The sequence below is a fragment of the Lemur catta genome, chromosome 3 (assembly GCF_020740605.2).
Source record: "Lemur catta isolate mLemCat1 chromosome 3, mLemCat1.pri, whole genome shotgun sequence".
In the NCBI taxonomy this organism is placed as follows: Eukaryota; Metazoa; Chordata; class Mammalia; order Primates; family Lemuridae; genus Lemur; species Lemur catta.
The window spans coordinates 4,309,379-4,334,264 of record NC_059130.1 but is presented as its reverse complement, the minus strand read 5'-3'; the positions used below and the strand labels follow the sequence as shown (position 1 = coordinate 4,334,264).

The following is a 24,886-nucleotide window of genomic DNA, read 5'->3' as shown; positions in this document are numbered from 1 at the left end:
TATGTTGGTTAGCCAGGGCTGCTGTGACAAAGTACCACACATGGGGTAACTTCAACCAGTGGTCCCCAGTCTTTTGGACACCAGGGACTGGTTTCATGGGAGACAATTTTTCCATGGGCCGAGGAGGGGGCGGGGGGAGGTGGAGCTCAGGCGAAGATGCAAGCGATGGGGAGTGGCTGTAAATACAGACGAAGCTTGTGGTGGTTGGCTGGAATCTTTGGTGTTCCTTGGCTTGTAGAAGCTCCACTCTGATCTCTGCCTTCGTCTTCACGTAGCACTCTCCCTGTTGTCTGTGTCCAAGTCTCCCATTTTTATAAAGACATCAGGCATATTGGATGAGGGGCCCACCCTACTCCAGCATGATCTCATCTTAACTAATGACATCTGCAATGACCGTATTCCCAAAATAAGGTCACATTTTAGGGGGGACACAGATCAACACATAATAAGTACTAAAGTCCTGAATATGAATAATATCTGATCCCTGCCCTCAAGGAACTCTCGCAGAAGAGGAGACGAGAGAGTTGACAGTAGAAATAGAATGTGGTGCGGGCAATGACAGTGACATGCAATGCAGGTTTGTGGGAGCTCAGAAGGAGGGGTATGTAATACAACGTCGGGCAGGGAGGAAGGTTTCTAGGAGGCTGCATCTGAGCCGAGACTTACAGATGAATAGTGAATGAGAGGCTGTGAGAAGTGATAGTACTCTGAGCTGAGGAGACAGCTCTGGGGAGGCAGGGAGGTCTCACCTGCTTATTGTTGCTGGAGGGTATATTGCTAGGCAGAGAGTGGCAAGAAATGACAGAATGAGGCTTTGAAAAGCCTTGTATGTCTCCTGTCCAAGTAGTAACCAGGTCCGACCCTGCTTAGGTTCCAAGATCAGACGAGATCAGGCACATTCAGTGTGGTATGGCTGTAGCCGAAAGTCTTGTATGTCACATAAAGGAGTCTGGGTTTATGCCTTTCAACAATGAGAACCACCGAAAAATTTTAAATAGGAGAGTGACACAAGAAGACTTACATCTGACTAGATCCTTCAGGTCTCTGTGACAGTGATGCATTCCAAGGGCCATGACCCTCAGAATAGTGGCATGCTATTGTGGTAGCGTCGGTGGGAGTATGGGGACCTGAACCAGGGCAGTGATGGTAGGACTAGAAAGGAGGGGATAGTAGGTTAAATTATCCAGGGTTTAGGATTATAATAGAATGAGGCTGTGTTATCAGAAGCAGGAATAACAAACAGCTTTCAGATCGCTTGGTTAATCTCCATCATTGCAGCTGAATATGAGGAGTCAGAGCTTTCCTTCAACCTTTATTATTTTCAAAAAATATATTTTAAAACTCTCTTTTGTTTCTTGATCTTCTCATAAACAGGACTGTTTCCGCTGCATTGACTAAGATCAGCTTCTATGAAACTTTTCATACCATCCAGATACTCATGGCCAGCGTACTAGGTCTGGATACTTGTAAACATTATAAAGAACGGCAGTCCAACCTCCAAAATAAAGTCAAGACACTGTTGGATGAAAAGTCTTACTGTCTCCTTAATGACATTTTCCATGTCCAGGTAACCAGCTAGCATTAGACTTCTGCAAGAAATAGCCACGGGCAGGCACAGCAACTCCTCCTTCCTGCTTTATGACTTAGCATCTCTTTGAAATTTATTACCCTTTTTTTTCTCATCTAGAGCATCCAGGTGGCTAGTAAGTGGCTCCCAATCTTCCTTGAATGTGTATCCACATTCTTGAGGTGTATTGGAGGTATCTAGAAATAAATACTATACTCGAGAAAATTCAAATGGCCACCTGCTGATTCATTTTTTTCTCACTTTTTCCATCGTAGTGATACTATACTAGGTGGTCCGGGGCACTAAGTCACTCTGCTCCCACAAGTGCCTGTCAGTGCAAAGTCAGAGTGTGCCCTGTTCTTTCCTGTGTCTATTACAGTCAATGACATAGAATATTAGGGCTGGGGCCGGGCGCGGCAGCTCACGCCTGTAATCCTAGCACTCTGGGAGGCCAGAGGTGGTAGGATCACTCGAGGTCAGGAGTTCAAGACCAGCTTGAGCAAGAGCGAGACCCTGTCTCTACTAAAAATAGAAAGAAATGATCTGGACAGCTAAAAATATATATAGAAAAAAAATTAGCCGGGCATGGTGGCACATGCCTGTAGTCCCAGCTACTCGGGAGGCTGAGGCAGGAGGATGGCTTGAACCCAGGAGTTTGAGGTTGCTGTGAGCTAGGCTGATGCCACGGCACTCTAGCCTGGGCAACAGAGCGGGACTCTGTCTCAAAAAAAATAAAAATAAAATAAAATAAAAAAAAATATTAGAGCTGGAAGGGACATTATGGATTATCTAACACTTGAAGATTTTAAAGCAAACAATAGTTAAGCATTTTGCCCAAAGTTACCACCGCTAGCAGTTCCCTTTGTTATTTTCCCATACTCAGTATTCTCATAATTCTTTGTACAGTTCCCTATCTCACGAGAGATTTCCAGAATGAGCACCTTGAGAAAGCAAAAGCAATTGGAAGCATTGTTTATGAAGATCTTGGAGCAAGTAAGAACATCTGTGGGTCAAGCAATGCGGGGAGGAAAACTGGTCAAATCACTACAAAGCCAGGTGGCCGGCGAGGTTCAGACTCCCTCGGCAAGAGGTTTTAAAGTTTGTGAAAGCTTTGTCCTGAAGGGCTTAATTCTCCTTCATCCTTCCAAACCTCGAGTCTGTTCAGAATTTACGTATCCTTGAAAGGAGTCCCTTAAGTCTGGCCTGTCCCAGTGCTTTTTGTTCCTCCTCCATATGTAACGTACCAAAGAAGTTACGTGTGCAGGCTTTGTAGCCAGACGACTGAGACTTGAACCCCTGGGCCCATCACTTGTACCTGAGCAACTCTGAGCAAGCGACTTAACCTACATTTCTGTTTTATCATCTATCAAATAGGGGGAAATAGCAGTACCTGGCTCACATGGGTGTAAGGTTTAGATGCCTAGATGATATGTAAACACTTAGTGCCTTTGTCATAGGAAACATTCAACAAGTGTTCACGCTCTCTCTGAGTTAATCTCATAATCCCAATTTTCTACTATATGTTGATGATCACCAAATTTATATTTTGGTCCCCACCTCTCCTATATGCACCAGAACCATTTTCCCAAGAACCTTCTATATATTCCACATGGTTGTTGTAACTCACACAGAGTTCAGTGTCTAACACCAAAATCATTTTTTCCCGCTACAGTGCCCTTTCTTCTCCATACTGATCCTGACCCTTGATTTAGTTAATGGCAAATTATGCATCATGCATCATTTAAAGTTAGCCTTGGCAGGGCACGGTGGCTCACGCCTGTAATCCTAGCACTCTGGGAGGCTGAGGCGGGTGGATCGCTTGAGGTCAGAAGTTCGAGACCAGCCTGAGCGAGACCCCGTCTCTACTAAAAAAAAAAATAGAAATAAATTATCTGGACAACTAAAAATATATATATAGAAAAAATTAGCCAGGCATGGTGGCGCATGCCTATAGTCCCAGCTACTCAGGAGGCTGAGGCAGAAGGATCGCTTAAGCCCAGGAGTTTGAGGTTGCTGTGAGCTAGGCTGACGCCACGGCACTCACTCTAGCCCGGGCAACAAAGTGAGACTCTGTCACAAAAAAAAAAAAAAAAAAAAAAAAAGACTGTATCTCCACACCTAGAACAGTGCCTGACCCTAATAGATGCACAATAAATGCTTCATGAGTAAATAAATAATTCAGACTAGTTAGGGAAGGGTAGTCTATATGAGAAAATGATCTGCTTTTGGGTGTAACACATGCCACAATTCGAGCTAGACTAGTGTAAACTGCCAGCAGGGCAAAGACTAGATCAGTTTCCTTTAGCACCTAGTCCAGTGGGTGCTCAGTGAGCATGTGTTTAATATGTGTGAGTTGAATAAATGTCAAGTAGACATCCCCAGGAGACCTTCACTGATCAGTAAAGTGACTTGTAGTTAACATATCAGTTATTTTTATGTGATAGGAACTTTTACCTGGTTTTTGTGGTTACCTCTACAACGCCATTTATCCTACAAACTTGCATTACTTTTACACAAAAATCTGACCAAGTAAGAGTCCATTCCAGCCAACTATGTCCAAATTGCCACAGATCTCAAGTTAATGGAATGTAAATTAATACAAAGTAATTGGAAAGAAAAAGATTTAACTTAGCTGGTTCTTTCTCTTCGTCAGCAAACCACAAAACTCAGTGCATACCCGTATACACAGATACAAACCTGAACTCCCACAGCATTTTTCTTTCTGTTTCTCTATCTTGTCCAGACAGCGAAAGAGGAAAAGATTATTTTCATCATTGACGGGGCCCAGTTTGTGGATTCGACCTCCTGGGCCTTTATAGAAAATCTTCTTCGGAATGTTCCTGTCTTCATCGTTATGTCTCTGGCTCCCTTCCTCGGCATCACCTGTGCAGCAGCCCATGCCATACTGAAGAACAGGAACACAACGTTTGTCACCCTCGGTGCAATGCAGCCTAAGGACATCCACAACAAGGTCTGTCTAGACCTCAATGTGAGCAGCATCCCCAAAGAACTGGACTTGTAAGTAACCTGTTTCTTTTTTTATATATATAGAGGCGGGGTCTCACTGTGCTTAGGCTGGTGTCGAACCCCTGAGCTGCAGCGATCCTCCCGCCTCGGCCTCCCGGGATGCTAGGACTACAGGCGTGAGCCACTGCGCCCGGCCAGTAACCTGTTTCTAACTGGAGGTCTTGACGTCCACATTCATTCCCCAGGACCTGACTTCATCAGATTCTTTAGTGTGTGCCTTGTAGTGCCTATTGCAGTATTTTTGCTGGTCCCACCTTTTAAAGGGGCCATTCATTGGTCGGATGGATGGTGCTCACCTTATCCATGTTCCGTTCCTGCTTCACCTTCTCAAACTGCGCTTAGGGGGTCTGTTTCCCTTTCATTATAGCGGGTATGGGTATACTCTAATCAACAGTGAGCAAGAGCAAGTGAGACTCATCATGGGCAAGTGACAGGAGGCAGCCTGCTCAGCGTTAAAGTCTACGACCCACAATTAAGCAAGGTCTGACTTGGCTAGCAGTAGTGTGGTCTGGTTTGGGTGTTCCCATCTCTGGCAGATGTGGAAAGCTGACTCTCTGGTGAGTGCTTTCTGAGCTTTTCAGGGACTTCTCTCCTGGGGTCTTGACAGCAATCCCCTTAACAACACAGACGATATCTCTTCTTTAGCTGGCTGTTTGCAACTCACCTTGGCATCTGCCCTTTCTAATGAGGTTGCCCTGCTTCTGGAAGAAAGATGTCTTTTTTTTTTTTTTTTTCTGAGACAGCATCTCACTCTGTTGCCCAGACTAGAGTGCCATGGCGTCAGCCTAGCTCACAGTAACCTCAAACTCCTGGGCTCAAGCGATCCTCCTGCCTCAGCCTCCCGAGTAGCTGGGACTACAGGCATGTGCCACCATGCCTGGCTAATTTTTCTATATATATTTTTAGCTGTCCATATAATTTCTTTCTATTTTTAGTAGAGACAGGGTCTCGCTCTTGCTCAGGCTGGTCTCGAACTGCTGAGCTCAAACAATCCGCCCGCCTCGGCCTCCCAGAGTGCTAGGATTACAGGCGTGAGCCACTACGCCTGGCCAGAAAGACGTCTTGGACAAAGGTTTATTTAAGATAACTAGGATAACTCTAGGGATAAATTTGACACACACTTTCTCTTTCTCTCTCATTACAAATATAAGTTATATATAAAATATATGCATTAACCTTTTGATCTAGCAATCCCAATTCTAAGAATCTATCTTAAAGATATATTGACAAAAATATGAAGTGACACGTGGACAAGGTTTTTACTGGGACATTGTTTGTATTAATAAAACACTAGAAACAACCAAAGGTGAATCCCTAAGGAGATAGGTTGAGTAAACTAGGGTGCGTCCACACAATAAAAAGAAATGAGAAAGATCTGCTGACATGGAAGATCACTGGGATATATCGTTGAGTGAAAACCAAGGAGCAGTCCAGTATGCAGAGTGTGTAACTTGCTGGCTTTTATTTTAAAAGGGGGTGAAGTAAGGGTGTATTGTGTGCATTTGTTTATATTTTTGAAAAGAAATATTGGAAAGGTAAACCAAAAGCTAATCAAAATGGTTACCTATAGGGTGAGCAAGACTGAGGAAGTACCTTATTATACAGTTTTAGCTTGGGAAGGATATGTTTTATGTAACTTAAAAAAATTAAATAAAAAGAAAAAGCCATCCCCCCAAAATAGAAAACAAATGGAAACAAATGAAGAACGAGAAGTTGTTTCCAAGTGATTGAGAAGACTCAAATATGTTTCCTTCCTAGAAGACGGATCTTCAATATAAACAGGTTGCCTTGTTGTCACCACAGGTACCTGGCAGAGGGAAGCTGTGGGATTCCATATTACTGTGAAGAATTGATAAAAAACCTCGACCACCACAGAGTTTTCATTTTCCAACAAATGGAGTCTGAGGAAAAGACAAACATGACCTGGAATAACCTGTTCAGTGAGTCCTGCTGCAACGGTTCTTGCTCAGTCTGTCCTGTGTTAAAAAGTCCTTGCAGGAAAGGGCTACGCCTTAGGCCACCTCCTTGGTTCTTCTTGCAATCGAAGAATGACACCAAGAGACGGTTTTGAAGCAACAAGCAGCAAAGTTTATTAAAGTGAAAGTTTCCTCTTAAAGGGATTAAGAACAGGCTCACGTCTGAGCAGATGGTGGCCCTGGGGTTCCTGTGTCATAAGGGACAGGAGCAGGCAGATGTCCCAGCAGACAGTGGCCCTGGGGTCTCTGTGTCATACCTTTTCCTTTTGTCTGGCCTCTCCTCTGTGACGTTGTCGCTTCTCTTTTTTCTCTTGGCCAATGAGGATGTTGTCTCTTTCCTGCTGTTGGGTGGGCGTGTCCCACCGTACATCTTAGGCCAACCCCGTGGGGGGCGGGGGCAAAGTGTAATGTATAACGTGCCCTGTGTTGTTTCTGTTACGTTTCTTGTGATAGCTGTGGTTACCCTTATCTTGTTACTGTTACAGTGTGTTCTCTTACTCTGCATCCCATTCCTTTAAGTTGCTGGCTTTTGGGTTTTCTCCGCCTGTGTGTCACTTTTCTTATGCTAATGTTCGTGACACTCACAGCTCCCCTTATCTCGCAGTGTGTTTTCTTACTAAGTATCTTGTTTGTTTAGACTGCCCCTTCCGTTCCCTGCCTCCTCTGTTCATGCCTCAGTTTCCTACCTACGCTAACGCTAATGCTCCCTGCAGGGTCAGAGGGTTTGCGGGATGCAAGAAATCCTGGATCTGACATGCCAGATTATGAGAGAATTTAGTATTGCCCAGGGCTCCCTGGACTGATCTAAAGAATGTGCACCTGTAATACATGTGACAGAACACTGAGAAATCTTAAGGCCCAGAATCAGAACCAAAGAGGGGCTTAGATGTTATCTAGAAAAAAATTCTCATTTCCCAGAGGTAAAATTACTTGGTCAAAGTGAGTGGTAAGTTTCCTATGCTACAGAAACATACTAGGGGCATGAAATTTGAGATGATGGCATGACAGAGGTCAATTGGAATTTTTAAGAAAATAATTTTAATGCAGGAAGAAGGGTGGGATCAGAGAATGGGGTAAGGATGCAAGTTGGAAAGCAGAGGATGAAGGCTAGAGACACAGCTACCCCTTCGCTAAAGCTTTTTTGTGTGTACCTTTTGGTGTTTCTGGGTCCCAGATTCTTCAGCCCCCAGTCTGGGATGCATGAGGCAAACTGAGGAAACCCTGCCATAGAACTCACTGCCATGCTGTTGCCTGGGTCCTGAGGTCCCTAGCTATTGTAATTTGGCTTCTCTCCACCTTCAATGTCATCTTCTGTTGTTTTACATATAATGTCCAGGGGGTTCAGTGGTACTTAGCAGGAGGAATAGGGGAAAACATGTCAACTCTATCTTCCTGAAAGCGAAAGTCTCTTAATTTTTTTGTGACTCAAAAAAAAAAAAAAAGAAAGAAAATGATGCTGTTTTAACGGCGATAAGCACTATTCATATTAATATTACTAAACCTGTAGGATCAAACTTCTTCCTCTGCGACTAAATTTAAGGGTGAGGAAATGGATGGAAATTCAGTGTCATGTTAAGGCGAATATCGTGGAATAAAGGAGCTGATGGTGCTGTTGTCTCTATACAGCAGGGTAGAAAATCACCACCTATGGGTGGTAATGAGGGAAATTTTACAAAAGATTTCTCTTTGCTTCCTGGAAATCCCCCCATCTCCTGGATGAATGAATGAAGCTGAGCTGCCCCGTCTCCCTCCGTGAACTGTGTTTCAGTCTCTGGAACGCCTGTTGCCTCCCACTCCGTGTGCAGTAACTGACTGCAGCAGACCGTGTGGCCAGGGTGGTCACATCCGAAGGGAAAACGAGACAGATGGCTGTCTGAAAGAAGAATAGGGTCAGAGCTAAAAATAATTTTTTTAATGAACAAGAAACATAAGCTTGCTTTTTAAGAAAAGATCAATTTATTTTTCTGGATGATTGTGATGAAAAAACAGAAAAGGCTTTCCCTGGCTACATTAGTTTTAAGGATGGTAATGGGTCACTAAATAGATAATGACTGCTATGATCATTACTTTTAGACTAAATAATTCCATTATAATATTATATTAGCCACCCAATGAATCAAGGGAAGGAAATATGTAAATATAAATACCATAGATAGAATAATACTATTCCTACATTTTGTACATTCGTTTACTTGTTCAACAAAATATTTATTCAGTGTCTGTCATGAGCATTTTAAAAAACAATCAGGTGTCTCCCCTATTTAACACCCTTCAGTGTCTTCTAAGGTAAGGAAAATTAATCGAAGCTAAGGAGAAGTGCTAATTACACAATATTGCAAATGTACTAAATGCCACTTAATTATATGTTTTAAAATGGTTAGCTGTATGTTATGTGCACTTCACTTCAATTAAAAAAACCTAAATACATTACCTAATCCTAGAATGGATTTTATATTGGAAGAAAAAACAATGTTAAAGCACATTATTGGGTCAATTGACAAAATTGGAATGTGGACAACGAAGTATTGTATCAATGTTAAACTTCCTGAAGGTGGTAAGTGCACTCTAGTCTGGTTATATACGAGAATGTTGTTATTTTTAGGAAATACAGAGTAAAGTATTTGGGGGTAAAGAGTGTGATGTGTGCAATTCATGTTCAAATGCTTCAGAAAAAATATGTACATACAGAGAAGACAAAAGATATAGCAAAGGGGGCAAAAGGTTAACAACAGGTGAAATTTGAGTAGACTACACAGTACCCATCACTCTTTTATTTCTTCCACATAGCTGAATCACATTATGAGGGCATCCTATTAGCTTATTTATCTGTTGTTTATTGTCTGTCTCCCATTGTTAGGATGTGATCTCCCTGAGGCAGGGAGTCTTTTACTCTCCTGGATCCCCAATTCTAGAATGATCCCTACTCCCTAGAGGCACTCGGTTAAGACTGGCTGAGGGACAGAAAGAACGGGCAGTGCTAGGTCCTGGAAAGGGAAATTAAAAAGCATAAAGGAGCATAGACCACCTCATACCCTTGCACCCCACCCTCTCACCCGAACACACACACACACACACACACACACACACACACACAGTCTCACACTCACACCTGGCCCCCTTCTGGGCATGCTGCCCTCCCTTGGCTTCCCTGCTCCCACATTCTCCCTGCTCCCAATTCTATCCTTATCCCTCTCTTTTTGTTAGTTCGGTACTCTCTCCCCTGTTGTTTTCATTTATTCATCTATTCCCCAGCCTTCATGTGCATATGTGCGTGTGTGTGTGTGTGTGTGTGTGTGTGTGTGATCTCCAATCCTAACCTCACTCTTAATGCCAGACCCATAGACCCTCAAACTGAACACAGCTAAAACTTCATGCATCATCCTCCCTCCCCAACTGTACTTCCTCCTGTACTTCCGAGCTCGATCAATGGCGTCATTCATGTCTCCCTCGCTTCCATCACTATCCTGCTTAGGCCCCATTTCTTCAATATTTTTAGCATTTGCTTTCTCCTCGCTGCAACACTTGCCTGGCTGTATCCATTCTTACCTCTTGGTATTCCACTGTCACAGCTTTCTTACACAGTCTTCCCTATTCTGTTTTCTCACTTCCCCCATAGGCTGCTTCTAGTGCTACCTTCCTAAAAATAGTTGGCTGGATTATTACTATTTTCTCTTCAGAAACCTGTGATCTTTATTGTCTATAAAGTCCTGTCTTCACAGTATGCTGTTAAATGCTTTCCATGCTCTGCTCCCAAATGGGGTCCCTAGATACATCTCCCACAGTGACACTCCAGCAGGCCGGGCACCACGTGTTAGCCACACTCATCCACTCACATGCAATACTTCCTCCCCCATGAAGCCTTTCTGAATCTACCGAGTCTGAATTAATTGTTCTTCTCTGTTCCCACAACATGTTACTCTTCAAGTCGTTTTCCCTGGTGTTATGGTTAATTACTTATATATCTGTCACCACAGATCTTATGCCCCTTGAGGGCTGGAAGCACACATTATTCACATTTATAGCCTTCATCCGACAAGATGCACAAAAAGTCCATAAGAAATACATCCTGTATTGATAGGAACTCTCGGATGCTTCCTGTTTGTGCCCAACCACATGGCACTCATTTACTGCCTGGCAGTCCTGCTTTTTATATACGTGACTTATGTCTCCAGGAAATGATAACTTGGTTATGTTCCCCTTTATATCTCCACCTCATCTACCACAGCAGTTGCAGCTACCAAATGCTACTTGAGTGAGCAAAGGGATAGATAAATTATGCATTTTAAAGTACCAGGAGACCAAATTACTGGGTAAATTTACTATTCAAACCTCACCATTTTACATACCTCTTTCTGATAGTAGCTGTGTCCTAATTAGTCCCTCACAGAACGTGTTTGTATCTGAGTGTAGGGATGTGGATGTGCATACAACTATATGTTACTACGTGCTGTAAGATAGATACATCCTGATGATCTGTGAATCAAATTTTTTGTAAAACCTTATATCCTGTGGAAGACATCAATAGTGCCAATCCTTTTTGTTGGGCAGGGTTGGGGTGGAGGGAGACAAAACATTTTTGAGTACATCTAGACTTTCATGTATCAGTTTTACTTAAAACAAGGTATGCCAGAATATTTGGTGAGCCAACACACGTTTATGGCCACCATTTCTCACGTGAGATCCATCTCAAAGAGGATTGGAAAATTGAACCTTATAAGACAGGGCAAGGACTCAACTTTTCTTCCCTTATTCTCCTACAGAGAATTTCACTAAGCCAACAGAGGAATTAAAAGCATTTAGTGACTATGGTGAGGAGGGATTGAAATCAGTCTGTAACCTTGTAAGTGGTGTCAAACTGAAAAACCTGTCACCACCAGCATCATTAAAAGGTAAGAAAATTTGACCTGGTATTTATTTTCCAGTACCTAGACTCTACTTTTGCTTTCTCTAGGATGGCTGTCTAAAAAAGGAACAAGAAAAATAGATTGGTTGTTTGTTTTGTATTGCCTGAGGCAGTAGGAACGTTCCATGGAAGGCTTGGCTTTTCTTCTACTTAGAAGCCACCTTCTCCCTGTGCATATTCTGGGGTCTGACTTGAACAAAGGTTTATTCTGCCATATACAAGAATGAGGTATAGTACATTTTGAATTAAACAGAAACCAAATAATGAGGGAGAAAAAGCTAATACTGAGACACTTTCTGCTTTTATGAGAAATGACAGGTCAAGGGAGTTTATATCAAAGATGTATTATTAGTCTTTTAAAGAAAAATGACTTTCAAGGAATGTTCTAGTATGCATTCAGCTCCAATCCATACCATCCATAAGTAACTTTAAATGTCTAGAAGGATGACCTCAGGATACCTGAAGTTTCTCAGTCTCCAAAAGAGCTTCATTTATGTTTCATTCACTGTGTCTACTAAAGTGAGAGGTAGACTAGCTTAGCTTCTACTGAGTTCTGTGGGGAAGTTGAGAAGTTCAGATTTTGTCCCTAATGTAAGGACATCCTGGTCAAAATGTCCAGGAAGCCACATGATCTATGATACCCAAGTTTAGATGAGAAGTTGGGATAGGAGCTATGAAGTCTCTGAAACTTAGTCATGGCATCGAGATGATAACGTACATCATGAGAATGAGTGAACCTCTGGGGTAGATAGAGAGAAGTGTTATTGCTAGGGGTTTCTAGGAGAAAGAGGAACCAGGGAAGAAGACAGAAAAAGACCAGCTGGGGAAGTCAACAAAGGACTCCTGTATGGTAGGCCCTGCTCCTCAGACTACTGTGGCCTTCAGTGACCTCTACTCGTCTCATACACCTTTGTCACACTCTAACACAAAACCAGAACACCATGAAATCAGTCCTCTTTTTGTCTGATCATTGTGCCATGTGTCTTTTTAGAGCATAACATCTCCATCTTTTATACTCTCAGCACAAGTGCTGTCTATGAATTGTGTATTAAACAAATACTTCTTTTGACTTAGTTCGGCTAGGTTTCTGTGGACAAGAACTATAGAGCAGAATGGCTGTCCAGTCCACCTTGGGAATGTATTTGATAAAGACAGATGCCTAGTTTCCTACTGTGTGGCTTTCTACCTGCAGAAATCTCTCTGATCCAGCTGGATAGCATGAGCCTTTCCCACCAAATGTTGGTGAGATGTGCAGCCATCATTGGCCTGACCTTCACTACAGAGCTGTTGTTTGAGATTCTCCCTTGTTGGAACATGAAGATGATGATCAAGGCCCTGGCAAGCCTAGTGGAATCTAACGTTTTTGATTGTTTCCGGAGTGGCAAGGATCTTCGAATGGCCCTGAAACACAACGTGGCCTCATTTGAGGTGCATTATCGCTCCTTGTCTCTGAAGCCCAGTGAAGGGATGGGTGAGTAGCACCTGGAAGTGACCCACATTTCCTCCTAATGGCACATCTAGATAAAAGGATTGATCTACGTTAGGTAGCAGGAACTGATCTGTCGCTCACCACCTGGCTGAAAAACCCTTTCTCTTCTCTCTAGCTCATGGCAAAGATGAACAGCTTCGTGAACTGGAAAGCGAGGTGATCGAATGCCACATCATTCGATTCTGTAACCCTATGATGCAGAAAACAGCCTCTGAGCTGTGGCTCAAAGACCACAAGAAAGCCATGCTCTTGAAATGTGCGCACTTTCTAGAAGAAAATGCCCACAAATGTGACTACTGCAGAAAAGGGGACTTCATTCCCTATCACCACTACATAGTGGACATTCGGCTCAACACGTTGGACATGGATACCATTAAAAAGATGGCTACGTCCTACAGATTTGAAAGTAAACTTACCATTTTTAATTAATCCTAACTATTCTTGAGAAATCTGGAGACTGAGATCTAGAAGGAGTGGATCTGGACCTTAAGGGTTCCAAGTCCCCTGAGGGCTTGGGCACAAAGAATGATGAGACTCTAGCACATAGGACACTGGGGAAGGGGAGCGTTGGGAGTGCACCTGCAGCTAAGTCTAGCAGAGCCAATATCACCATGAGGCTGCCAGGGAGGGTTTGGGGATAGGGGTTCTGCCAAAACCGGGTGCAACCAGAGCTCAAATTAAAATGTCCCACTTAATTCACACCAAGGGATGGAATCCCAGGAGCCTGGGGGATGCAGTCTGACATAATGAAGTGGGAGCAAAAGCAAAATCCACCAGGAAATGGTGTTTTTGGCAGGCAAGATCATTATTGCTTTGTTGGTCTACTTTGAAATAGGCTCCAATGGAAAAAAAATCTGTTATTTTCTGAGTCTTGATCCATTTCAAGGATTTACAACCCTCCTGGGCTCTCTCCTTCAGCTTCCTCCTCCTACTTCATCAGTGACCACTCTTCTCACTCCCATATCTTCCAGAAGTGTGCTGAAGTTTCAATCAACATTTCATTTACTCACTCAACAAATATTTATTGAGTCCCTATGCTCACTGCCCTAGGCACCTGAGATACATCAGTGAACAAAACAGCATTCTATTGGGGAAAAGTAGACAGTGGGGAAAAAATATATAATAAAGAAGTATAGTTTGTTATAAATGCTACATCCCCTGGAGAAAAACAGAAAAGAATGTTGGGTAGGGCAAGGAGGATTAGGAGTGCAAAACCACTAGAGCAGGCCTCACTGAGAAGTAAGATTCACATAGGGACAGAGGAAGTGCGGGGTTTTGTTCTGCAGGTGGCTGGGAGTAGTATTTTAGGCAGAGGGGATAGCTAGTGCAACCACCCTGGGTCAGGAATGTGATCCCTTCCATCCTAGGCATTGTGGGTTTATGCTTTGAAAAATCATCTTTACATCATTCTCTGAAGTATAAGAAAAAATGAAATAAAATCATCTTATTCTCATTTAATGTAAAATGTCCTGATCCTGGGGAGACAGGAGATGAACACAAGAGGACAGTCTGACACCTTGAACCTAAAGTCTCATTTCTAGGTCTTTGGAACCATGGGGTGAGCAGGTGATATCTTTGCTTTTCTCTTCTGAGAACCTACAAGCATTTTGTATCTTCTTTTTTTTCTTCTTTTTTTTTTTTTTTTTACTTTTACAGATCCTCCTTATATTAGAGAACTCTTGATAATATATGTTTTGTAAATGGAGAAAATTGAGAACCAAAAATAATATCATTCCCACAAGGGGTAAAGGATATGACAAGGAACATACCTGTACACCCTGACTCTATTTGCTTTATCTATCCGATCTCTATATCTCATTCTATCACCATTACAATTTTAAGCATAAAAAATATACAGGATGTGAGAGGAGGAATAGTATTTTGTTTTTAGTAACTGATTTCTTCTCAAACAAACGTCCATTAATGCAACAAACATTTACTGAGCATCCATCATTCCAGGTAGTGATCTAGATACTGGGGCCATATTGGTGAAAATGATAGACATGTGGAAGCTGACAGACAATAGACAGATTAACTAATAAAACCATCAAGGGGCCTTGTAGACCTAGAATTTCATTGTACGTGTATTGGAACACATTGGAGAGGTATTGATTAGAATTAGTATTGGCTACATATAATAAGAACCCAACTAGAGTGGCTTAATTATATTTATTATTAAATTCATTAAATTTATTTCTCTCTCAAGTCAAATGCTTGTCTCATCACTAGGACTAGCATGGAGGCTTCCATATTGTCAGGGGTCTTGATTCAACACAGCTCCTGGAGGTCCAACCATTATGTTCACATTTATTGCCAGAGGAAGGAGAAAGAAGCCAAAAAATTAAAGGGATCCTCCCTCCCTTTTAAGGAATTTTCTGGGAGTATTACCCAATATTTCTTCTTACATCCCATTGGCGAGAACTTAGTCACATGACGATAGCTAGTTGCATTTTCCGGCTGCAGAATGTAGCTGTCCTGTATAAAACTGAGTTCTATTACTAAGGAGAAGAAGGACAATGGTGATTGGGATGCCAAGCCAGCAGTTTCTGCCACAGAGATCTGAATAATGTTTTTAAAAACTTACTGTGTCTTATCTAGATAAACAGATTGAAAGCAAAAGAACAGCAGGAGATCAGTATTTTGCAGTTGTCCAGATAAACTTTTGGTAATGGACCAGGGTGGTGCTATGGTGAAAATGGACAGAAGAAGATGGATTCAGATAATTTGGGGGCACACTCAAAGTTGGGAACTTTCTTGTGGATTGAATGGGGATGGGGTGAAAGAAAGAACAGAATCAAAGCTGTGTCCCACGATTTTGGCTTGAGAAAATGGATATATGGCAGTGATGGTTACTAAGACGGGAAAGATGTAAGTGGGTGTAGGTTTATGGAGACGAGATTAATGAGTTCTGTTTGAACCATGTTCATTTTGAAACGCCTGTTATGAATCCAAGTGGCAGCTGCCGAGGAAGTATTTGGATATACAGGTCTGTAATTAAAGTAGATGTCAGGGCGTAGAGGTATAAAATTGAAAGTCATTGGCATATAGATGGAATTTAAAGTCATGGGCAGATGAAATTACCTAGGGAGAAACTGTGGATGGAGAAGGGAGCCCAGGACCACACTGAGGCTTACCCACATTCAGAATGTCGGTAGAGGAATAGAAGCCAGCTAAGTGGGCAGCCAATGAGAAGGGGAGCCAAGGGAATGTGTGTTACAAGAGCCAGGGAAAAGAGAGTGGTCACTTGTATTAAACGCTGCTAGAGGTGTAATAAAACGTAGGCAAAGATTTACCCTTTGGATTTGGCAAGATGATGGCCACTGGTAACCTTGACAGGGGCAGTTTTAGAGGAGTAGGGGGACAGAGGCATAGTTCAACATATTCAGCTTTTAGTCACTAAGGATACAATGAATTGTAGTCTAGGAGAACGATGGACAAATTGATCGCCATGTGGTATGGTAAGGACTATGATAGAGGTCTGCACAGAGTTGATGCGTGCACATGAGTTTGGGCACACATTCTATGGGGCAAGGGCACAGAAGGCTTTCAGAAGAGGGTGATAACTTCTTAGATGTTCAAACTAGATTTCTATAAATTAAAAGATCTATGGAGAAATGCATTCGCCTTGGAGCCAGAAGACTGAGGGTCTAGTCCTACCTCCACCGCTGACGGATACGTGACCTGAGACAAGTTCCTCCCCTCTCTAGGATTCTTTCTTCTTCCTGAATGGAGAAATGGCTGGATTAGACGACCCCCATTTATTTTCTATTTTAAAATCATTATGGAATTTTCTAACCTATTGAAGTCTGGTTAAACTGAAGGTTTTAAATTCAAGATGCTCCGCCCTTTAGTTAGCCTTTTGAGGGTACTTCATTTAAGTATCTATGTATTTCTCTGCTAGAAACTGATGTCACCTTCCTCAGGATTGTTAACTCATAATTTTAGTTATTGTAGGGTAAATTAGTCAGGATAATGTTATTAGCTATAACAAACCCCAACATTTCTGTGGGTTAACACAATAGAATGATAGTTTATTTCCTGCTCACGTAATAGACAATGAAAGTTCTGACAAATGGCTTTGCACACAGTTAGTAAGGGACCCAGGCTCCTCCCAACTTGTGGTTTTGCCATTCTTTAGGTCCGTAGAATGATTTGCTTTCTTGTGGAAGGACAGGATAGAGAAGACAAATAACCGTCTCAGCCCAGAGGTGACATATATCACTTCTGATCTAATTTCATTGTGAGAACTAATTACGGGACTTCTCCTAAGATGCAGTGGGGACTGGGAAGTGCAGTTCCTGGCTGGGCAGCAACAGCTACATATCATGAAAAGGGAACAAGAGTCTTTGGTAGATCCCAGATATCTTCATTATAGAGAACATTTCAATGATCCATACAACTAATTAGTTTATTTATTTTCTAGCTGAAGAAGAGAGTACCATTTCCAAAACAGACTTTCCTAGGATATCTGGGTCATTTTCTGAAAATGTGAGGTATGGACATATATAATTGTGTAGGAAGTAGAGTATAAACAATTGTCGTTAAATTCAAAACACTGTTAGGATCATTTGATCAGTAGTTTTGGCCTCTTAGGTACAAGTGGGAAAAATTTGGGGGGTGTGCATGGTGAGTTTAGACCGAAGTATCCATATTAGGTTTTATTACCTTGCTCTTTTATTAGTTTTTAAAGATATTTTCATGTCAAAAGCTATACTATATCTACAAGTTATTATTCCTATTTATTTCTGCATTTGGACAGTCCCGACGAAGTAAGAGAAAGGATCTTGAATTTCTTTGACATTATTATAACAAAAATGAGGACATCTGAGGAAGACATCATCCCTCCGGAATCTTGCCAGTGTGAGGAAATCCTAGAGATTGTCATTTTGCCTCTGGCCTACCATTTTCTGGCTTTGGGAGAAAAAAACAAAGCCTTATATTACTTCTTAGAAATTGCATCTGCTTATCTCCTCTTGGGAGATAACTATATGGTAAGCTGTTGCTACTCAGACTCCTCCACCCCAGAGAGACCCATAGACCTCAGAGCGAGAAGGGAAGCTCCCTGTGTCTTTTCAACACTTCGTGTTCTTGACTCCTGCCACCACCCCTTTCACTTGAAAATCACTTACCCAGAAGGGAAATAATCTCAGATTGAGAAAACACAGGTGGAACAAATTGTAACTGGCATTATACCTTATTTAAAATATTGCCACCTTTAGAAACTTGCCATGAATAATCGGCCAGCATGGGAAGTAAGGGGTCACCTCTCATTCCGAAATCAACGCAGAGAGGACTTTTAGTATCAATGCTTCAGTTTTAGCATAGTCTTCCTCAGTAAGGCCCCAGTGGCATTTGCCCTCTGTTGTCCCCTATGAGCATAAAATACCTATATGTCTTCCGATGGGTGCAATTCTCATTGTAATCTTGTGACCCCAAAGAGGCAAGAGGCTCACCCACTTCCATCTTCATGCGATTTGTGCTGGATTATCACACACACCTTTAGACCACCAAAGCACTAGTGAATGTTTCTCCAGGATAGTTATAAAGTTCCAGGGCAAGATGCCCCCAGAAACAAGGGGATTTGATACACACAATGAAATAAAAAGAATTTATTGCTAAGTAAGTTAGAAAGCACCAAGCTGAATATAGCTAAATAAAATTCTTTACTGTACTTATTTCAGGGCCTTTTATATGCTAAGATACATATAAATCTCCCAGAGGATAGAGGCAGGTAAGGGTCAGGCTAGGCTGAAGCATACTGTGTTTCTCAAACTTATTTGCCCTTAGATCACTTTTTGTGGAATAGCTGGCTGGACTAACCTTCCCTGAACTCACTTGAGGAAATGTTTTTCTGGGCTGAGCCTCCTCTGACTCCAGCCAGCTTCAGGAAGAGTTGAACACACCTGAGTAGCCATGTCTCTCGTCCTTCCTGCCCACACTGGTGGTCTCGTTCGTATTTTACAGCTGCTGTTGATCGCAGCAGCCTAGTCAACCCTCATACCTTAGATTTGTATACAATTTTTAAATTAAACTATTAAAAATGTCAGTAAGCCCAGGCTTTCTAAAGTATTTATGTTAAGAATGAAAGTCTCCTACATATTTCATGCATATTTGGGGTAATAGTGGGGATGTGCCCAGTGAGTCCCAGAAAGGGGAGGCTTAGGTAGCCCTGGGGGCCAACTCTCTAAAAGCTGTGCATACCCCATTTCATTCCACGTGGAGCGCTGAATGGTCAGGAAAACGATGATTGGAGGCAGAGCCCTGGTGCAAGGCCCTAGGATGTGCCATTCGCACCTCTTCTCCATCAGTGAAAATCTGGTGGGCCTGGGGCTGGCAGCCAACTCATCGTGTCTCCCTCTTTTTCCCTCCCACACACATTCCTTATAGCTCATGAGACTGGGAGGGATTGCCTCATCTTATTTTACCCTTCAAGTCTGATCTTGCCTTGGTGTTCACATATGCCAAGATTCACCTGTCTAATGACCTCAGGAGGTTGGAGACGAAGTGAGGTGAATTGCTTAGGGCCTTACCTTCATCTGCCACCTCCCAAAGATGGCTCTGGCAAAGGAAGTGGGAGTGATTCATCACTCAACCCAAAAGTAGAGACCAGCTTCTCAGAGATGTGGGGATGTTGTCTCAAGGGCAGTGGGTATGTCGTTGGAAATTGGGAGGTCAGGATGGAATTACCCTGGGGAAAGGTAATTGCCCCGGGGGAAATTTCAGGTAAGGTAACTTATGGGATAGCATACGGAAAGGTGGAGATTTCTAGATTCATCTTCATGATTGAGTGATCCTGCAAAAGTCGGCATGAAGGGGGAGCTTTACCCATCCAGCTCCTGTCTAGAATTAGGAAGCCCATTCTAATCACTGGAGCTGGTAACTGGGGTGGCCCCGGCTTCTCTATCTTCGGTAGGGTCTGGGACATTGGCCCCTCTGTAGTTTTAATCCCTGACAACTCAATACTTTTCTACTCTTTGGGCTGGTTGCAGGCATACATGTATTTGAAAGAGGGGGAGAAATTGCTGAAAATTCTCAAGAAAGAAAAATCTTGGAATCAGACATTTGAGTCTGCCACCTTTTATAGCCTCAAAGGTCAGGTAAGAAGCCATTAAAGACATGAATTAATCTGTTATTTGTCTTAGGCCTTTCCATTGAAGTCATCCCTATACATCGTATATCCTGCTCCCATCTCCTGCCACAGATTCCTATCCAAGACTCTAGAACCCCAAGCCCCTGGACTCGAACCTCTTGCCATGGCTTATCAGCAGCAAGATCTTCCCTGTCCTCCAGGTTAACATCTTTATATTTTTGCAACAACCTCTAAAATTGAACATGAATGGGTGAACGTTTCCCCAGAGGTAGATGCTACACGACTGTGATGCTAAGTCCTAGCCATTCAACCATCCTTCCCGCGTGCATTTGCTATTATGCCAGCCAGGCACAGGAGGGTTTTGTTTCTGGGCCATAAGTTACTTTTTTTGATGAGAGTCCCTAAAATATGTATTGTTGGAACCTACTAAGTCCAGAATCATTGCTTTTCCTTTTTTCTTCTCTTCCCCTCCCATCTTCCTGGAGGTCTGTTTCAATATGGGCCAGATGGCACTTGCCAAGAAGATGCTGCAGAAGGCACTGAAGCTCCTCAACCGAGACTTTCCTTACAGCTTAATCTCCGTGTTTCTCCACACCCACATTGAGAAAAACAGACACTCTCGTTACTTGCACCAGCAGGCCCAAGAGACCGCCCCTCCAGGGTAAGAGAAGGAGCTGGGGAGACCCAGGTGTCTCATCTCATTGCCCACAGGAGAGAGAGAGAGACCCACAAACACGTGACCCCACAGTCGGCCCCCAAGCCTGAGCCTCCAGGGGGCGCAAAGACTCCTCTTTGGCTCAGAGCACTTACCTAGTGGGGGAGGTGCTCCCAGGCCAGGGCTGGGTTGCCCCCAAGCCCTTTACAGGCAGCTTTTGCCAAAGGCAGTTCAGATGATACAGACATAAGGGACCCCTTTGCAAGGCGAGTTCCAGTGCACCCCGCCCGGCCTCTGCGTTCTGACTGCAGCCTGTTCCACCTGCTCCTGGAGCCCGCGTCACAAGCCCCCTTCCATTCAGTGCTAAGACGCTGGGTTCTGTCCCTGCCGCACAGAAGAACAGCCAGCCCCAAAGACATCTGCCAAAGGACAAAACTCCCCTCCATCTGTGTGTCTCGATAAGGATGTGGATTACATGGGGGTATCCACTGGTCAAAACTGTACTGTTAAGATTTGTGCAGTTCGGTGTAAGTCCATTTTACATATAAAAGAGCTGTAAAGAATAATAATGAGGAGGGAGAAATAGTAAGTGGCAGATGAAACAAGAATGTTGATAGTTGCTGAAGCTAGGGTTGTAGAGCAATGGGCTCGCTGCCTGGCGCACACAGAAGCTGATATGAAATCATGGCACTGGCCTTTGAGAAAAGGAAGGAAGACTTTAGTGCAAGGCCAACCAGCAAGGAAACAAGAGGCGCAACGCAAATCTGTCCCCCTGCTTTGGGGTCCGGAGCGAGTTTTAAGGGGTTGGAGGGCAAGGGAAAGCATTAAAAATGTTGGCTTGGCCGGGTCTGATTGGAGGCTTCAAATTTGGCTGTTGATGGTAAGGTGTGTTGAGGCGGATTTTAGCCCTGGATTTTCCCGGCCGGCAGACCCTAGCTTCCGGAGGGTTCCTGCGTTCGGGTTCCAGCCATGTCCTGGTCTTCTTGGTCCCACGGGGAGGAAATGTTGGCTCTGGGTGTCGTCAGAGGTCAAAGCTTTTTCTGTTGTGCATGCCTGGGACACATGACTTGCAGTCTGGGCTCTGTTGTACCCACAAGGTAACTTGATATCCTGTAATCAACAGAGGGCCCGTTTGGGCCGATCCTGCGGTTACAATTACACTAGGTGTTGGGCTCCCGTAGCTCATTATGCTCTTTGGCTTGCTGCAGGCCTGTTTGAATTTTTCCATAATAAAAGCTTTAAAAAAAAATCCCATCTATCCAGCAATTCATACCAAGGGAGATGCCACCTCGTTGGGGATCTGGAGAGCTCACAGAGGACATCTCTGCCATCCTGGGAGAGATCAGTGGCAATATTCCTACAGGTTCCGCCTAAGATACAAACATCTGTTCTTGTGAGCAAGTGACTACAACTTTTTCGCAACCCCTCTCAGAAGGGGGTTCCCTTCGTTAGCTTCTGAAAGTGTTTCCTTCGACGTGGGGGATTCTGAGGCAGAAAGGAAATGAGCTGAAGCTGAGCTCCTTTCCAGGCTGCAGGTGGGCTCCTGGGACTACCCGGCTGCTCCTGGGGGCGCAGGAGGAAGGGGCAGGGAGACGTTCAGCAGAGATCTCTCTGAGAGCAAGAAGGAAGTAGTCTTTGGGGCACGTATAAGGTTGCCATTTGAAATGCAGGATGCCTAGTTAAATCTGGATTTCAGATACATGATGAATAATTTTTTTAGTACACATATGCCACAAACCAGGACATATGCATTCTAAGAAAGTATTGGTTTTTAAACTCAAATGTAACTGAGAATCCTGTATTTTCATTTGCTGAATCAGATAACCCTAGTTTGCAACCACATTTTGTAAAAGGAATAAGAAGTACCTGCTCAAGGAGAAAAGGTAGAAAAGTGTTGAAGAGGGAAGAAGCGCAGCACTATTGGCTTAAAATACCTGCAGGTCAAAAGTTCTCGTTTCAAAAATCAGGACAATAAGAAACAACATTTAATGTCTGAGTGTCTATTGCCCTTGTGAATGCTCCATATTAGAAATGATTTTGCCCTGCTCTTGTTTCCTTAGAACCTTTAAAAAAGGTTCATTTGCACAACCTACTCAAGGGCGTCCATGCCTCAACTAAAATACCCGCAATTCATCAGCATCTCTAATACCTCTTTCCTCCTTCCTTCTCATCTTTATTTTAAAGCCTACCTTTTGAGAAGTATTTCTAATTACATTTTGTTTTCTTGGTTTTGTTAAATTACTAATACTGCAGCCATCTTATGGAGGCTCCTGTGTTTTAATCACACACATAGCAGATTTTTGGCTACATTATCAGTTACGTGGCCTGTTGAGGCTGGTACTGAAAACCCAAGCATGCTTTGTGGAAGGTCATCCATCCTCCCCTTGAATACCACCTCCCGCCACGTTCCGTCCCACTGTTGGAGTGTAATTGTTTAAAATGCTCAATTCCTTTGCTGAGCTGAGACCTAGTTCCTAGAAGCAGTGTGCTGTGGGGGAAATACCACGTTGGACTGAGCTTGAGGTCCTGCCACCACCACATTCCGGCTGGGTGACTTTGTGTTAATTACTTAACCTGAGTCTGACCTTCCCTATATGTAGAACGGGGTTCATTATTGCCCCGTTTCTTATAGGGGCGTCGTCAGAATCAAATGTGGTGAATGACATCAGCGTGGTTTTCAAATAGCTTCATTAAACTGGCAATTACCTGACGTGGGACAGGTGATAAATATCTTAATCATGATAAAGTAGGTGTCGTGGTCCCCATTCTACAATGGAGAAAGCTCGCTTCGTAAAAGTTAACGTGCTCATTAGTCAGCAACGGAGTCAGGCCTCGGAGTGAAGCCAGTGCTGAGTCCCAAGCCCATAGCGAGGACACGGCCCCTGCGCTCCCCTAACGCGTGGCGCCGATTCTGCCTTCTCTCTGTGTTTCCTGTGTGTTTACCTCGCCTAACAGGAAGAAGAGGCTGGCACAACTTCACCGGCAAATCGCCTGCTTCTCCCTGCTGTGGCAGATCTACAGCTTAAATTATTTTTTTCACTCCAAGTATGACGGCCGCCTGGCTGCTATGATGCAAGTGAACGCCGCACTGGAGACGCAAAACAATTTCCAGGTAGGCTGTTTGGTAGCTGCCGTTTAAACTTCTGAATCTCATTTGGAGAGAAAAGCCCAGAGAAAGCCAACTGGGATTCAAAATCATGAGGACACAACGAAAGCCTTTCTGCCCAGATCATGTCCCCGAGGCCAGCAAAACACCCCAGGATCTCTTCAGGCTCCTAAAAATTATAGAGGATCCTGAGTGGCTTTCATTTATATGAGTTGCATCTATTATCGTAGAAGAAACAAAAGTAGAAAATTAAAAATATTTATTTTAAAATAAAACTAATAAGCCCATTACATGTTAACATGATTAACATTTTCTTTTTTTAAAAAAGACCTTTATTTTCTCAAACAAAAAAATGTAATGAGAAGTGTGGCCATGTATTCAACTTTTTGCAAATATCTATGTCTGGCTTCATAGAAGGCAACTAGATTCTCCTTCTGCTCCACCCTTCAATCTGTCACAATATGATGTATGTCACCTCAGGAAAACTCCATATACTCATGAAAGAATGAGGGTGAAAAGGAAAAATGTTAAGGACAGTTCTTTTACAAGTGATAGAATCATAATGCACATAAATATGAAAAGTACAGCTGGGCGCGGTGGCTCACGCCTGTAATCCTAGCACTCTGGGAGGCCGAGGCTGGAGGATTGCTTGAGCTCAGGAGTTCGAGACCAGCCTGAGCAAGAGCGAGACCCCGTCTCTACTAAAAATAGAAAAGAAATTATCTGGCCAACTAAAAAATATATATAGAAAAAAATTAGCCGGGCATGGTGGCGCATGTCTGTGGTCCCAGCTACTCAGGAGGCTGAGGCAGTAGGATTGCTTAAGCCCAGGAGTTTGAGGTTGCTGTGAGCTGGGCTGATGCCATGGCACTCACTCTAGCCTGGGCAACAAAGCGAGACTCTGTCTCAAACAAACAAACAAACAAACAAACAAACAAATAAGAAAAGTACATGTTCAAATATTTTATTTAACTCTCAATGAGAGAATCAGTAAGATGTTACAACTGGTTCCAAGGAGAAGTCAATTTACTGAATGGATACAAAACTAGTCTAGTCACAGGGCAATGATTACT

General features: G+C 43.2%; 1 protein-coding gene across 1 annotated transcript in view; it reads left to right on the top strand.

The window, feature by feature from the left end:
- The window catches only part of ADCY10 (adenylate cyclase 10), a 55,819-nt gene that overhangs the window by 16,946 nt on the left and 13,987 nt on the right, over nt 1-24,886 (top strand). Inside the window, exons 10-21 of the mRNA XM_045546633.1 lie at nt 1,375-1,567; nt 2,474-2,560; nt 4,311-4,585; nt 6,398-6,534; nt 11,331-11,459; nt 12,666-12,944; nt 13,078-13,368; nt 17,386-17,455; nt 17,722-17,953; nt 19,952-20,059; nt 20,538-20,713; nt 23,663-23,819. Of these exons, the coding sequence (XP_045402589.1) occupies nt 1,375-1,567; nt 2,474-2,560; nt 4,311-4,585; nt 6,398-6,534; nt 11,331-11,459; nt 12,666-12,944; nt 13,078-13,368; nt 17,386-17,455; nt 17,722-17,953; nt 19,952-20,059; nt 20,538-20,713; nt 23,663-23,819 (2,134 nt within the window). The remainder of the gene's footprint in view (nt 1-1,374; nt 1,568-2,473; nt 2,561-4,310; nt 4,586-6,397; nt 6,535-11,330; nt 11,460-12,665; nt 12,945-13,077; nt 13,369-17,385; nt 17,456-17,721; nt 17,954-19,951; nt 20,060-20,537; nt 20,714-23,662; nt 23,820-24,886) is intronic.